Genomic DNA, 14619 nt, shown 5'->3' with positions numbered 1-14619 from the left:
TGACATAATGTTAAACTGAGGTAACGTTTACGGTGAAGGTAGTCCTCCTTTATTGTTTCATCCACTTTATGGAATGCACCACTACCAAAAGTAGAAAAACTGTTCCAGAGCACGATCCCATCATAGGTTTGAAAGCCTCACCTTTACTCCTCCAAACATAAAACTTTTCTCCAGATGGTATTTGACTTACCCATATGGGTTCAATTGAGCTTAAATGTGTTGGTTTTTGAGCAGGGGATTGTTGCTTGGTCAGCTTGGAACATCCTTGATCTTGGAATCTGTAGGTCTTTAAGGACTGGCTTTAAAAGACCTTCACCTGTCAATCAAATCATTTTTATTCTGGCAAAAAGAAACTATGAGTTGTAGGCAGCAACTCATTAACAAGTTAAAAGGCATTGTAGAACCACTTATTAAAAGATTTAAGTGAGTGTAGGTATAAATTAAAGCTTGTACATAAACTTTTGACCCTGTGTGATCGAAGGAAAATCGACAATAAATTCAAGCTTGTGCACGCAATTCTTGTATTTTTAAAGTAATTAAAGATGTATGCAGTACAATCATTCCACTCCGGAAAAAAGAACACTTCAAAGAATTGATTAAAGCCCAAAGTGATTCATGCCCAAGATGAGTGTTTGTAAGTGACTGAAAGGCTTTTTGAAAGTGTTTGAAAGTGTACAAGCTGATTTGTTCTTTATTTGATTTTTTCCCCCTCTGATACTGAAGTCTGATTTTTCTTCTATGTTTTACCTTTCCAGGCCTACACAATTCAGGGACAGTACGCCATACCACACCCAGATGTAAGTTCTTAGTCTCTTTTTAAAAATTTAATTTTGAAACAAACCTGCGTTGTTTCGTATATAAAGAGCAGACATTTGATTAGATGCACACATCAGCTCTTATGAGATAAGCTATAAAGCCCTTCCACTTTCAGAACCACTGGCTGTCTATAGTTTAAGGTTTTATTGTGGCTGAACTACCAGAAAGATCTGGTCGATAACAAGCCAGTGGCTCCTGGTGTTAACGATCAAGGCAAAGACAGTAATGGCAGTTTTGATGTAGACAGCTCTTTAATTCCAGTGGACCATATAGTCTCCATTAATAATCTGCCTTCATCTGTCCTTGTCGTAAGAGCATCTCAAGAGCTACCTTGTGTCAGATCCACTAATTCAAAGTTGGGCAATGATTGATGCCAGTGGAGGTGGTGGTTGACGGTACAATCACTCAAGTACGGGCCTGACACCCTCTTCCTCCCTCATTAAAACTCCTCTTAAAAGGAGAGGAAGCCTTTAAAGTATCGGCCTTCCCTTATTCCTGACGGAAATCATATACAGCAGCGGATGGACATCCTGTGACCATACTGGCTGGGAGAGCAGGTGCTCTTGCAGTCATATGGGTTCTCTGAGTGTGAGTCAAAACTGCCATTTAGAAAGACGTGGTAATTAAGAGGGCAATAAAAATTATTTCCTGCAGTTAATGTTAATGTGCTCACCAGTGGGTCCACATTTTCAAAATCACTATGCTAAAATGATAAAGAAACAGGCAGAACAGAAAGGAAAATATCAAATTATCTAATAGAGTCCATCTCCACGACAGACAATCATCCTCTCTCTGTATCTCTTTTTCTCTTACTTTTTATCCTCCACCACCCCGTGCCATGGCCTCCTTTTCCTCACCGTTTCTTCACTCTAGTTTTGGTTGGCTTCATTTCTTGGTGTGACCTGTGTAACAGTAACCTCTTAGTTCTACTTTCCCTCCTAACCCTTCAGCAGTTGACCAAGCTCCACCAGTTGGCTATGCAGCAAACCCCCTTTACCCCTCTCGGACAGACCACCCCTGCTTTCCCTGGTACGTACCCACGAGGCCCGATAGATACTTCCTTCTCTTTGCATCCAGAGAAACATTTTTCTCTTTCCCTACCTTGCACCCTATCTCTATTTTGGCACAGCATGTCTTGGCCCCTGTAGTTTCTATCTTTCTTTGATTTGCCCATATATGGGTTTTTTTTTCTTGGATATGTCTGATATTTTGCCACTGAAAGGTAAAAAAATGCCTTCAGGCTTCACTTTAAAATGATGTATTCCAAACTGCATTATCTCTTGGAAACAGGGCAAATTGTTTATGCTGTTGACTTTCCATTAAGGAGGGAGACTCCAATGCCACAGGCCCGATTCTACAATAATAATTGTGCCTCTAGCTCTTTTATAGCTCTTGGTGTTTATATTAGCCTATGTGCATCGCAACCTCTGCATCTGTGCAGTTGATCAAATGAAGGTCTCGTGAGTACGTTTTTATCCAAAAGCCTTAGCTATAATGAATGCAGAAATGCAAACTTAGCATTTTGAGATCAAAAAAGGTCACCTATGAGATTTATGTGGATTCAAGGCTTTCGGGAGTAGTCCGGGTGGATAAGAAACATCTGTAGTTCACCTCTGTGGAATGCATATTTCAGTCTAGCAAGGTTGTAGGTTATTGGTTTGGCTTTTCCTTTCTTCCATATTTTATTTTATTTTTTCAAATTCTAACTTGTTGGGAAAATAAATAAACAGGACGGCAAAACTCTTGAAATTGAGTGTAACTTGTGAGACAAGTATGCTGGGCTGAGATAAAACAGAATATCAGGATATTTTATGAGGCCTGGTGACCCAAAGCACAGGGAGAGCATGCAGGCGCCACACAAAAAGGCCATGTGCTGGTTTGTTGCAGTTTCAACACCAAAACACTAGTTGGTGGTGGAGTTTCTCTCTTTGACCTAGCGGCGAAAGAAGACGTGGAGAGTACCGTGAATCAACAGTACTGAATGGGCTAATCACATTCATTGTGTTGAGTCAACGTTGCATTTCTTGTGAGATGCATGTCAAGTTACGGTGAAGGGTTTCACAAAGGTTTGGAGTTATGATTAATCACATTTAAGCCACCATGCTACTTTTATTCCATTTATATCCACATATCAAGTTCTGGATTTTTTGACAACTCAAATAACGTTGTCTCCCCTCATCGTCTAACCTCAAAAAGTGAAATAAACCTAATGGGTGAAACAGAGAGCAAAGGAGTCAAGCTAGTCAGACTGTAAATAACAAAACAATGATGTAATAAACCAATCACACTTCTGATATACCGGAACAGCATTAGTAAATAAGCAGCTATAACCTGATTTCCATTATATGCTGTTTGACTTATAGGTGCATTCGATTCACACTTCTACTGATTCCTCGTGTGTTTTACGTAGGGTCATCTATCCCATGGTGGTTGTTAGATTTCATTTCATGGCAGCTGTATATCTTTTAATTTTGTTACCTGAGCAGCCACACAGCGTTCTCTCTCTTTTTCTTTTTTTAACCCTTACTGTGCCTGTCTGCATAGCTGTACATGGAATGAGTAACTGATTAAACAAAGTTCATGATCCCCCTTCTGAATGTGTTTCCTTTTCTCTCCAAGCAGGAAATTTAATTTACAGTGGGGCAAAAAAGTATTTAGTCAGCCACCGATTGTGCAAGTTCCCCCACTTAAAATGATGACAGAGGTCAGTAATTTGCACCAGAGGTACACTTCAACTGTGAGAGACAGAATGTGAAAAAAAAATCCATGAATCCACATGGTAGGATTTGTAAAGAATTTATTCGTAAATCAGGGTGGAAAATAAGTATTTGGTCACCTCAAACATGGAAAATCTCTGGCTCTCACAGACCTGTAACGTCTTCTGTAAGAAGCTTTTCTGTCCCCCACTCGTTACCTGTATGAATGGCACCTGTTTGAACTCATCATCTGTATAAAAGACACCTGTCCACAGCCTCAAACAGTCAGACTCCAAACTCCGCCATGGCCAAGACCAAAGAGCTTTCGAAGGACACCAGGAAAAGTATTGTGGACCTGCACCAGACTGGGAAGAGTGAATCTACAATAGGCAAGCAGCTTGGTGTGAAAAAATCAACTGTGGGAGCAATCATCAGAAAATGGAAGACATACAAGACCACTGATAATCTCTCACGATCTGGGGCTCCACGCAAGATCTCATCCCGTGGGGTCAAAATGATCATGAGAACGGTGAGCAAAGATCCCAGAACCACACGGGGGGACCTGGTGAATGACCTGCAGAGAGCTGGGACCAAAGTAACAAAGGTCACCATCAGTAACACACTACAACGGCAGGGAATCAAATCCCGCAGTGCCAGACGTGTTCCGCTGCTGAAGCCAGTGCATGTCCAGGCCCGTCTGAAGTTTGCCAGAGAGCACATGGATGATACAGCAGAGGATTGGGAGAATGTCATGTGGTCAGATGAAACCAAAGTAGAACTTTTTGGTATAAACTCAACTCGTCGTGTTTGGAGGAAGACGAATACTGAGTTGCATCCCAAGAACACCATACCTACTGTGAAGCATGGGGGTGGAAACATCATGCTATGGGGCTGTTTTTCTGCCAAGGGGACAGGACGACTGATCCGTGTTAAGGACAGAATGAATGGGGCCATGTATCGTGAGATTTTGAGCCAAAACCTCCTTCCATCAGTGAGAACTTTGAAGATGAAACGAGGCTGGGTCTTCCAACATGACAATGATCCAAAACACACCGCCCGGGCAACAAAGGAGTGGCTCCGTAAGAAGCATTTGAAAGTCCTGGAGTGGCCTAGCCAGTCTCCAGACCTCAACCCCATAGAAAATCTGTGGCGGGAGTTGAAAGTCCGTGTTGCTCGGCGACAGCCCCAAAGCATCACTGCTCTCGAGAAGATCTGCATGGAGGAATGGGCCAAAATACCAGCTACTGTGTGTGCAAACCTGGTAAAGACCTATAGTAAACGTTTGACCTCTGTTATTGCCAACAAAGGTTATGTTACAAAGTATTGAGTTGTATTTTTGTTATTGATCAAATACTTATTTTCCACCCTGATTTACGGATAAATTCTTTACAAATCCTACCATGTGAATTCATGGATTTTTTTTTCACATTCTGTCTCTCACAGTTGAAGTGTACCTCTGGTGCAAATTACTGACCTCTGTCATCATTTTAAGTGGGGGAACTTGCACAATCGGTGGCTGACTAAATACTTTTTTGCCCCACTGTAAGATTTTGCTGTGTAATTTGGGAAATATGTTTTTAATTTCTTTCACTTAATAAATATAAATTAAATAATCAACTGCAGCTAAAAAAAAATTCTAGTGGCTGCACTTTACTAGGCATTACTCGTAGTGCCTTGATTAATATAAAGCCAGAAAAAACAGGGTAGTTTATTTTAACTCAGCTGACCTGCTGCTAGGTGGATGTGCTACCTTTGATAAAAAAAAAAGAAAAAGTTCCTTTTAGAGATGAACTCTGCTAAAGTATTGAAATTGCAATGTCTTTTCTTATAATGTCCGCGGTGCAGGTTTGGATGCCAGTCCACCAGCCAGCACCCATGAACTCACCATTCCTAATGATGTAAGTAATGCTGGAAAGGTTTCACGAGACATCAATTTCAAGAATACAGTCATGTATTGCTGTTTCCGCCAGATGAAATTTCAAAAATCTCCAATTTGGTCTCATCTGTTCTAATGAAACTGTTCCAAAAGTCTTGTGGTTTGTTCAGATGTAACTTTTCAAACCTATGGAAACTTTTTTTAAATAATAATATATATGTTTAAATATATTATGTAGGGGATTTTTTATAAGCCGGAGAGATAAATTGATCTAACTATTTTATGTAAATTTAATAGAAAGGATTACTGTCTATTTGTAAATATATAGAAATAATGATTGCACTGAGATGCCATCTTTTTAAAAATGTAAGTGTTATAAAGAAGAAATGATTGTCATTACCAGACGTGAAGCCTTGTTCAGATTCAAAGACTTTTGCTTTTTCCCCACAGTTAATAGGGTGCATTATTGGACGCCAGGGCACCAAAATAAATGAGATTCGACAGATGTCTGGGGCGCAGATCAAAATTGCAAATGCCATGGAGGGCTCATCAGAGCGTCAGATTACCATCACAGGGACCCCCGCTAACATCAGCCTGGCCCAGTATCTCATCAATGCCAGGTAACCTTTCAACTCTGCTGGGCTCAAGCACAACATTAAAGATAAAAGTAACATCTGAATGAGCATGCTCATAGTGAAGATCCAAGAAAGCTTCTCTCTCTGATTGGGCTTTTTGGAATAAAAGGAGGTCGCTGACAAGTTTACTTTTGACACTGAGACTTTGATGAGACTCTAGAAAATGCAAAAAAAAAAAATCTGTCAGATTTACACAAGCAACAGATAAGCCCATGAATAATGTGAGCCATGCTGGGTCCCCCCCCCTATTTCCCTTTGTTTGTTCCTTTTGACTTTTGTTCTTTACATCCAACCAAGTGTAGACATTAAAATGCAGTAAGTTTCTGGGAGAACACTCTTTGCAAGTAAGTGTCTCATGGGAGCAAGGCCAACTACTGGAACGAGTAAGCTGTGCCTTTGAACAGAATCTGCAGATTAGTAAATTGGATGATCAATAAATGAATCATCAAATGTTCAATGCTTACTTCAGTTCACAAAGTTGGCCGACACAAGAAGGTATACAATCTCTGCGAGCTTAATTTAGAGATATAACTGCTGTAAGACTGTTTTTGCACATAAGCTGTCAGTGTAATTAAATAAAAAGAAAATGACTCCAAGACAGTTACATCTAAATCCCATGCAGGACTAAAGAGCAGTGGCTGTGTAGTAAGATAGTATACATACCAGTAGATAGTGTGAAACAGTTTTTAAGTTTTCTTGGCATGCTCCACTACCCCTGTTTCTCCTCTATCCAGCGAAACCTAATTCATTATCACCAGGTAAAATAAATGTAAAATCCGCAGCTCTGAGAAAACAGAACAGCACTGATGTCCACAGGCTACCTGCACCTCAAAGTCATATGTTATCAGCATTAGTGCAGGGGAACCCACATGCTCAACACAAAGCGATTTTTTGTTTCTGACTTCTAAAGGGGATTTTAGAGAACAGCCCACAAAGAAACTAATGGCTACTGCTTTCCCGCAATTCCAATGGCAGGTTCAGGGACGTGGCCGCCATGTGGAATGACCCTTCATCCATGACAACATCCTGAAGTCGCCACAAATCTGGTTCTGTTTTCAGAAGCTAACATCAAAACCACAACTTCACGATAAACCTCTATGTGTTATCCTGTGGGACTTTTGCTTTGCTAGTTGTGCATATAACTTCAGCTCTAGCCTGTAAGAGGCCTGTATTGACACCGGGGTCTGTTTAACAATCGATGTAGCCAGTGTATAGATTAAAAAAATAGTTTTTACTTTGGAAAATATGCTTATTCACTGTTTTTTGCAGAAATGTTGACAAGAAAATTAATTACAATTTCTGTGTCTTAAATGGGAAGCAGCTGTTACGTAAAGGAAACAAATCCACCCAGAAACACATCTAAAAGCGAGTGACTCATTAGCTAATCAAGGCTATTAATGGCAAGCTGTTGTCGTGGATTTTTCCCTAGACTTTACAGGTAAAACCCAGAAACACAGATACTAGTGATAATTAGTGCTAAGCAACAAACAAAGATTTCTTTTGTTGAATTTCAAAAACTAATATTTGGAGTCAACTTTTTTCGATGGTCTATTAGTACAATCAAACATGTCTAAACACACATGAGGTATCTGCATTAAAAATCCTTCAAAAGGAACCAAAAACCAACATGGATGAGAAGTCCATTTCGGCGTCTTGAACCACCACTTGTACCACCTCCATCCATCTTATCAGATCAGTCAGTTCCATCGGCATTTGGACCTCGCCTTGCTTACATATTGTCACAGTTTTTTATCCTAAATTACACTGACAATGTTGTGAAATAAATATATATTAATGAGAGAATACTTTTACTTTCTCTCTCTTCTCTTTTTTAATTTCTTTAACCTTTTCACGCATGAATTATGACAACCTTAATCAGGATTTTTTTCTCAAGTATTTTTATTCATCTTTAGGCATGAAAAAAGATTTTTAAATTTCTTTTTTTTGAGATTAGATGAGATGAGATGAAACTTTAATAATCCCTCGGGTGGGTTCTTCTGGGAAATTCAGTTTCCAGTAGCACAGCACCGACAGAAGTTGCATGTTACAGATACAATAAAGGGGAATGAGAGTAAGGATAAAAGCATAAATATACCATATATACATATATACACATATATAAATACAGAATATATAATATGGAATACCAGTGGTAACAATAACATGTACTTTTCAAAGATTTTTCTTACATGTCCACTTAGGTGGACAACATCACCTTTGGTGTGGGTGGCAGGGTATGGAGTCACACATCAGTGTCCAATGTAGTGGTTTATGTGCAAGTATATATGGAAGCCCGTTTCCGCCACTAAAAAAAAAAAAAAAGGATCCATAACTCAAAATTTCGAGTTATTTTCTCGAAATTTCGAGTTATTATCTCGAAATTTCGACATATTAACTCAAAATTTTGAGAAAAGCAACTCGAAATTTCGAGTTAGCGCTGCCAATCAGTAATCTACGTGAATGACGTCATTTCCATGTTACCCGGAAGCTGAAGCCCTCAGCTACAAATGCTACAGCTAAGCTACCGGTATTACATCCAGTCGTGAATGCACAGATTGCTGAGTGTTTTCAGCCTGGCTTCACAAATGATGAAATCCCTGTGTTATTAGCTGAATCACATGGTGTTACTATCAGCAAACATACTTTAATTTGTTGGGATCCGTTTTTGAGTGCGCGGTCCTGCGCCATATGCTTCCGGGTAACAAGAAAGCGACCTCATTCACGTATATTTTTGATTGGCAGAGCTAACTCGAAATTTTGAGAAAATAACTCGAAATTTCGAGTTATGGATACTAGCTTTTTTTTTTTTTTTTTTGTGGCGGAAACGGGCTTCCATAAGTATACCATCAACACTGACACAAATACAAGAAAACAGCCCTTTCACGCATAGTGGTCACTACAGTGGACAGTTATTTAAAGGCTGAGACTGGATACTTTATTCTTTAAAAATTTGGAGTTGAGCACTGTTACTTTGTACCTTGGTCAGAACAGTCGTGCCACTACACTGCATGAATTATGGCCAAATGCAGTTTAAATTGAGTATATAACCCTCCTATACAGGGGTTCAGGAGGGAGAAAATTGTTTTGTGTCAAGCTGTAAACATGTTTACATGCTCTAGATTTGAGCATTTCAACATCTGAGTCTATGGAAACTGAGTTTTGGAGTTAGAAATCCAGCTTTTAGAGCGAGCCTGAGGTTGTTTTTTTCATCATTTTTTGTCACTTCAAAGTAGACTTCATATTGAAACTCTGGAGGTCGACGCTTGGTATCAAGCTTAAAGCAACATTTGATTCAGATGGATACTTTGGTCTCTGGTGATTGGTTACAGGGAAATCAAATCCCCACTTCTCTTCAGACCAAAGATGAAAAAAAGAGTAATGCACAGTTTGATAATTACAAAGAAGCTTTACTTTACATGTCTAAATAGGTAGATTATGTTAGCTTCCAGCAGAGCCAGGTAACTTGTGTTCACCTGTCCTCCCTTCCTCCAGCTTCACATTTAAAGAACCCACATCAGAATACCATTGATCTTCTCCTTTTACTTCCTGCAATGCAGCGAATAAGCATATTGTCCCCAAAAAACAAGCAAACAGCTTCTTCAACTATTTATTTAGCATGCCTCATTTCAAGAATATCGTGTTTCTTTTTGGTATCGTTATATAAATTTGCCTATAAAGTCCTCTTGTGTCATTGTCTACAAGGAGTAAAAATAATATTTAAAAAAAAAAGGGAAAATAAAAAAATAAAGTAAAAAAAAAAGGCAGGAAACGTGAGTGCTACTGAGCAATGCTGTTAGTAAGAAGAGTGATGTGATGCCTCTGTAATGCAACTCACTATTTCATAACACCGTTTTTCTTTTAATGTTTTTATGTTTTTTTGTGTGTTTTTGTTTTTTTTAGTCCACTGCATGGCTTCATGAGAGGCTTTAGTACTGCATGGTTATGTATCCACATCTGTTTTATGTGAATGGGTGCAATGAGAATATGGTGTCAAGTCTCTGTGAAGAAAATGCACCAAGCAAGAAAATTCAAGCACAAAGGCAACCATTGCAGCATAACTTTCACTGCCAAGCGAAAGTTCTTCTTTCACAGTTGTTTTATTTTCTGTCTACCCCCGCCCCCCCTCCCCCCTCCTCCCCCTTCTTCCCTGTACTGTTTTAGGCTGACGTCTGAAGTCACTGGAATGGGCACACTCTAGTTTCAACCCATCTTTCCTCAGTGCATCACATGACCCTTGAGCGAATGAATGGCATTGTACCTAATTTATTGGTTTCTCTGTGTTTGGTATTTTTTAAGTGACTTTAACTTTGATTATTTATAGTATATAGTGTAAACATGTGTATCTGCACTGTTGCTAGGACTCCTCACACCTCGTTTTACGTTTTTGAAAGGTTTTACTCCACTCTAGCATCTTCCATGCCATCTCATGCACTACATCACTGTGTTGTATTTCGCGTTTTATAAGACATCACCATACTCGTTCTTTTGTAATGCAGGCACCTGAAAGTAAACACAAAGTAAACCTAAGTATTGGTTTAACAATTTACAATGAGGTTGTCCCTCCTCCAGCCCCACATCCTTTTACACTGACCCATTTTTTAGACTGCTAGCTGGGACAATACATTAATCAACACAAAAGTTCAGCAGCTATATCATTTACTTTATTCCAAATCATTTCACACTGATTTCATGATTGATGAAATTAGTGCTCTACTTTGTGCCTGTAGACATTTGCCTGTTCGTCCTAGCATTGTATGTACACTATAGAATGATCTGCATGACGCACAAACCAGACTACATTTCACATTCATTTTCAAATCAAACAGGTGGAACCAAACGGAAATGGAAGAGTGAAAGGGATGGGTGTATCACTCTGACTCCAGTCTGAAATGACCGAGGGTGTGAGCCAGAAAAAAAAAAAAAAAAAAAAAAAAAAAGGAAACCGTGCTAATGCATAAATATTAGCCTTTCTGAGTTTCTCGTGAGACCTGACAGAAAGCTGGGATAGAAAAATGAAAATATATCAAGAAAATGACTGGAGCAACAAGTGAAATTCAAATGCATGCGATGAATAAAGCCCGTTTTATTCACCTATACTCCACCACCATATTTACATTATTCATGTCGTCATGTCATAGCTACTGTGTACAAGCAGCATGGGCCATATGGAGCGATTTCAGAATTCTCTAGTGTATATTTGCGCTCACATGTAGCTCATGTAAAGATTTCATTGTAAATCACAAGAGCTGAAAAGCTCATGGGTAGTGTCCTTGAAGACACTTGTTACAAAGTGGTAGGAAGCAAGCCATTTTAGAAACAGAAAGTGTAGAGTATTACTGGTAAGCATGCATGAAACGTTGGGATATTGAAAACACTGAAAGCATATTTTTCAATTTAAGTATTTACACATGATTCAGTTGATAGCCGTGCTTACATACACGTATGTATAACTCTCTGCAGCTGCCATCTAATACAGAGAGTACTGTGGGTGACTGTACTGATTTTATGGTATGTGTTCACAGGGGCGTTTCTGGAAGTAAGCAGCTGCACTCAGAACTTGCCACTAGGTAGTGTCAGTGTCCATATGAACACCTGACAATCTCCTACTGGATTTTAATTATGACCCATATGCCAGCTTGCTTAATTTGACCAACATTATAGAAACAGTGGGACCCAAGAAATAAGCCAAGTATATCATATATTTAGTTTCGCACCAGTTCTTTCTGTTGAAAGGTAAACACAGGATAGTAGAAAATAGCCACAACAATCTGAAAAATTGCTATAAGCAAGCACTTAGCACTGGTGGGGAGGAAAAACTCCCTTTTTGAAAGGAGGAAACCTCAGATCCAAACTTATGGAGGGGCAGTCATCAGCAATTATTATTTGACAATGATTATGAATTCTGGCATGAGTTTCCAGGGCTGATGAGTCATGCCACTGTGGCGTTATATGTATAAGTGCATCCCTACACATTGGGTCCAAATTACTCCAACAAAATGTCTACAGTGTTTCCATTACTCCCACCTACAATATCTTTTGACTGGTATGACACATCACAGCACATCAGGCTAAAATATTTTTCAGAATAGAAATACTTTCAGCTGCATACATGATCCCTGGTGGTAATAAAGATATGCTTAATTGTTGTTAGGATGATGAAGAGGACCTGGCCCAAAAGGTTTGAGAATCCAAGGTCTGGTAGCATCAACGGGAATATTGATGCTACCAGAAATGAAAGATCCTGTGAACATGTACCATTATCTCTAAATGGACACACAACTTTTGGCCCTGTTGCTCAATCTGAAGCTGAATGTACTTCAAATATGTGTTTTTAACTAATATTTACATGTCACACTGGGCTATAGTAATTACACGGGTATATTTTCAATCAGGTGCATCAAAGCTAAATGATGTAAACAATTATTTAGCAAACGTTTTTGAACGTTACAAGGTTAAGAAGGTCACCCTCAAATGAAGTCGGTTTCAAATGATGTATTAAATAATTACCATATTATTACACTAGATACATACAATATTACATGCTGAAATTATTTTTCATTATGGTAAATAAAAAATGTAAGCCTAAATGTTCCTGTATTTTCTGCAAGAAAAAAATTTATTTAGCAAGTGCAGCGCTTGTTTCAGCTTGTGTAGGCTATAAGATCAAAACTAGGGGATACCTTCATGTGTCATGTGACTGAAGATTGTTTTGGGGGGATATTTTTACCTTTTTTGATAGCTGAGGTAGATATAGGCAAGAAATGCTGAAAAAGATAGGACGTGCAACTATTACATTTTTTTCTCAATCCCACTCTTTCAAAAATTCTGACTATATTACAATAATTACACAATTTACTTACAAAGTGTTCATACATGTATGCATAAATCTTATATGAACTATTGGTCGGGCCATTACAAATTTGGCCCAGGTCCTGAGTATTTGGATAGAATGGATTATATATGGGTTATTACTTTTGAGTATAGAGTCAGTGATATTGTTTTGTTACATTTCACATCTTTACACACTTACATTGTGAATGTATCTCTCTACATTGTACATTATCACTCATCTGGCTGCATTCAGATGAACAAATGGAGCACTCACTGATTGAAGGCTGATGCGTTTTAAACATTGTGTTCATGTAAAACTGTTCTAACTGTAATTACTTGAGCAGAGTGGGTAAAAATTGTTCACATTACTATGAGATTTTGATATCAGGTATATAGCTGCCTGTTGTCAAAAAAGACTTGCAGAAATATTTTGCACTAGCACTAAAAAGACCAATGCAGCAGATGTTACAGACCACACAATGTCTAAAATATTACATGGCAACCATCTGCCTCAAATGTTCAACAAAACAAAAGAAGCTAATGTGAACAGTTTATGTGGCACACGGAGGCTAACCACCTATTCCACTTCTCTATAATCTAGTCATTAATGTGTTTATTTTTTCATGTTGCACAATAATGGTTGTGCTTGTAGGTTCAGGGTATCTGCTGGTTGTGTGCACAGAGGTCAACCAAGATGCAGCCCCTTACAACTTTGCAAACAACTCAGTTGCCTTTTTGATTGCCATACTTTTCTCATTTATGCTCATGGCATCATTCATGTTCTCTTCACCCTAAAATGCTCTGTATGTCGTCCACCTATTGTTTTGTTGCTTTTGTTGATAAACCGAGTCAACACCTTTTTTTCTGTGCTAGAGCAGCAAAAAGTTAAAGGTTAGCACTGAGGTAATATATGATGTACGTAGTTTGGTGCTGTTTGAGGAAATGTGTCAGATCATGTTTAAAGTTGATCATTTGCACCATGAAGGTCAGTATTGGATCTATTATTTGTTGGGGTTGATTCTGAAATGTTTTGTAAAAAGATGATAATAAAGTTTGTGTTTTTTTCCCTTGACGTCCGTCTAATTTGTATTTCAGAAAGTCCATTTCAGTCAAACATCCATCACTCACATAGATATGGATACACACAGGCAGAGCTCCATTGCAGTTAAATGTTTTCACACATCAGTAATAACATGAGTGATCATTAACCCGGCCAGTAAAATTAGTCAGAAAAAAACAGACTGATCTCATACAGTTCAATGGTTGGCCCTCTGAACTCAAAGCTCTTAAAATAACTTGAGCGATTTCAGAACGATTAAATAAGCAGCCTCGAGAGACTGAGGTGAAGGTTGTTAAATGAAGTCATGTGTATGGAGGCAAAGCATCTAAGACAGGAAGATGACTGTGTATGGGAAGCTAATGCAAAAGCATCAGTGCAAGTAAAATATGATGCAACCTTTTTCCTGCCCTGAAAAAAAAATATTGGCATCGGTAGTAAGTATAATACCACAGGGCATGGATATCTAACATACCCAGCAAACAAAGCCCACTGGGTGGTTTTGCAAAATGAAAATCTGCATACAAGGAGGGCATAGATTTTGCACTGGACAATGAAAGAATGGATCACATCCCAACTGTTAATTATACCTGAGCCAAAGGTCGAGATAAATGTCAGTTTGACAGCTTTTTCACTGACAAACATGTTAGCTATGGACTTTCATACTACACCAAAGAAACCATTAAACCATTTTGAAACAGAAATTTT

The 14619-nt window shown here is 38.7% G+C and overlaps 1 protein-coding gene across 12 annotated transcripts in view; it reads left to right on the top strand.

The window, feature by feature from the left end:
* pcbp3 (poly(rC) binding protein 3) overlaps window positions 1-13926 on the top strand; it is an 87205-nt gene extending 73279 nt beyond the window's left edge. For 6 of the 12 annotated variants that reach the window (XM_026145914.1, XM_026145917.1, XM_026145911.1 and 3 more), the window contains 5 exons: window positions 756-797; window positions 1767-1845; window positions 5358-5410; window positions 5839-6008; window positions 6999-7836. In XM_026145914.1, coding sequence (XP_026001699.1) covers window positions 756-797; window positions 1767-1845; window positions 5358-5410; window positions 5839-6008; window positions 6999-7053 — 399 coding nt within the window. In that variant the 3' untranslated portion in view covers window positions 7054-7836. Of the gene's footprint in view, window positions 1-755; window positions 798-1766; window positions 1846-5357; window positions 5411-5838; window positions 6009-6998; window positions 7837-10184 lie in introns of those variants that run through there. The other 6 variants (XM_026145923.1, XM_026145921.1, XM_026145922.1 and 3 more) reach the window with 3 other exon arrangements.
* The last annotated feature ends 693 nt before the right edge of the window (window positions 13927-14619 follow it).

This window comes from Astatotilapia calliptera, chromosome 16, assembly GCF_900246225.1.
Source record: "Astatotilapia calliptera chromosome 16, fAstCal1.2, whole genome shotgun sequence".
In the NCBI taxonomy this organism is placed as follows: Eukaryota; Metazoa; Chordata; class Actinopteri; order Cichliformes; family Cichlidae; genus Astatotilapia; species Astatotilapia calliptera.
The sequence above is the reverse complement of the archived record's forward strand: the minus strand, read 5'-3'. Positions and strand labels throughout refer to the sequence as shown.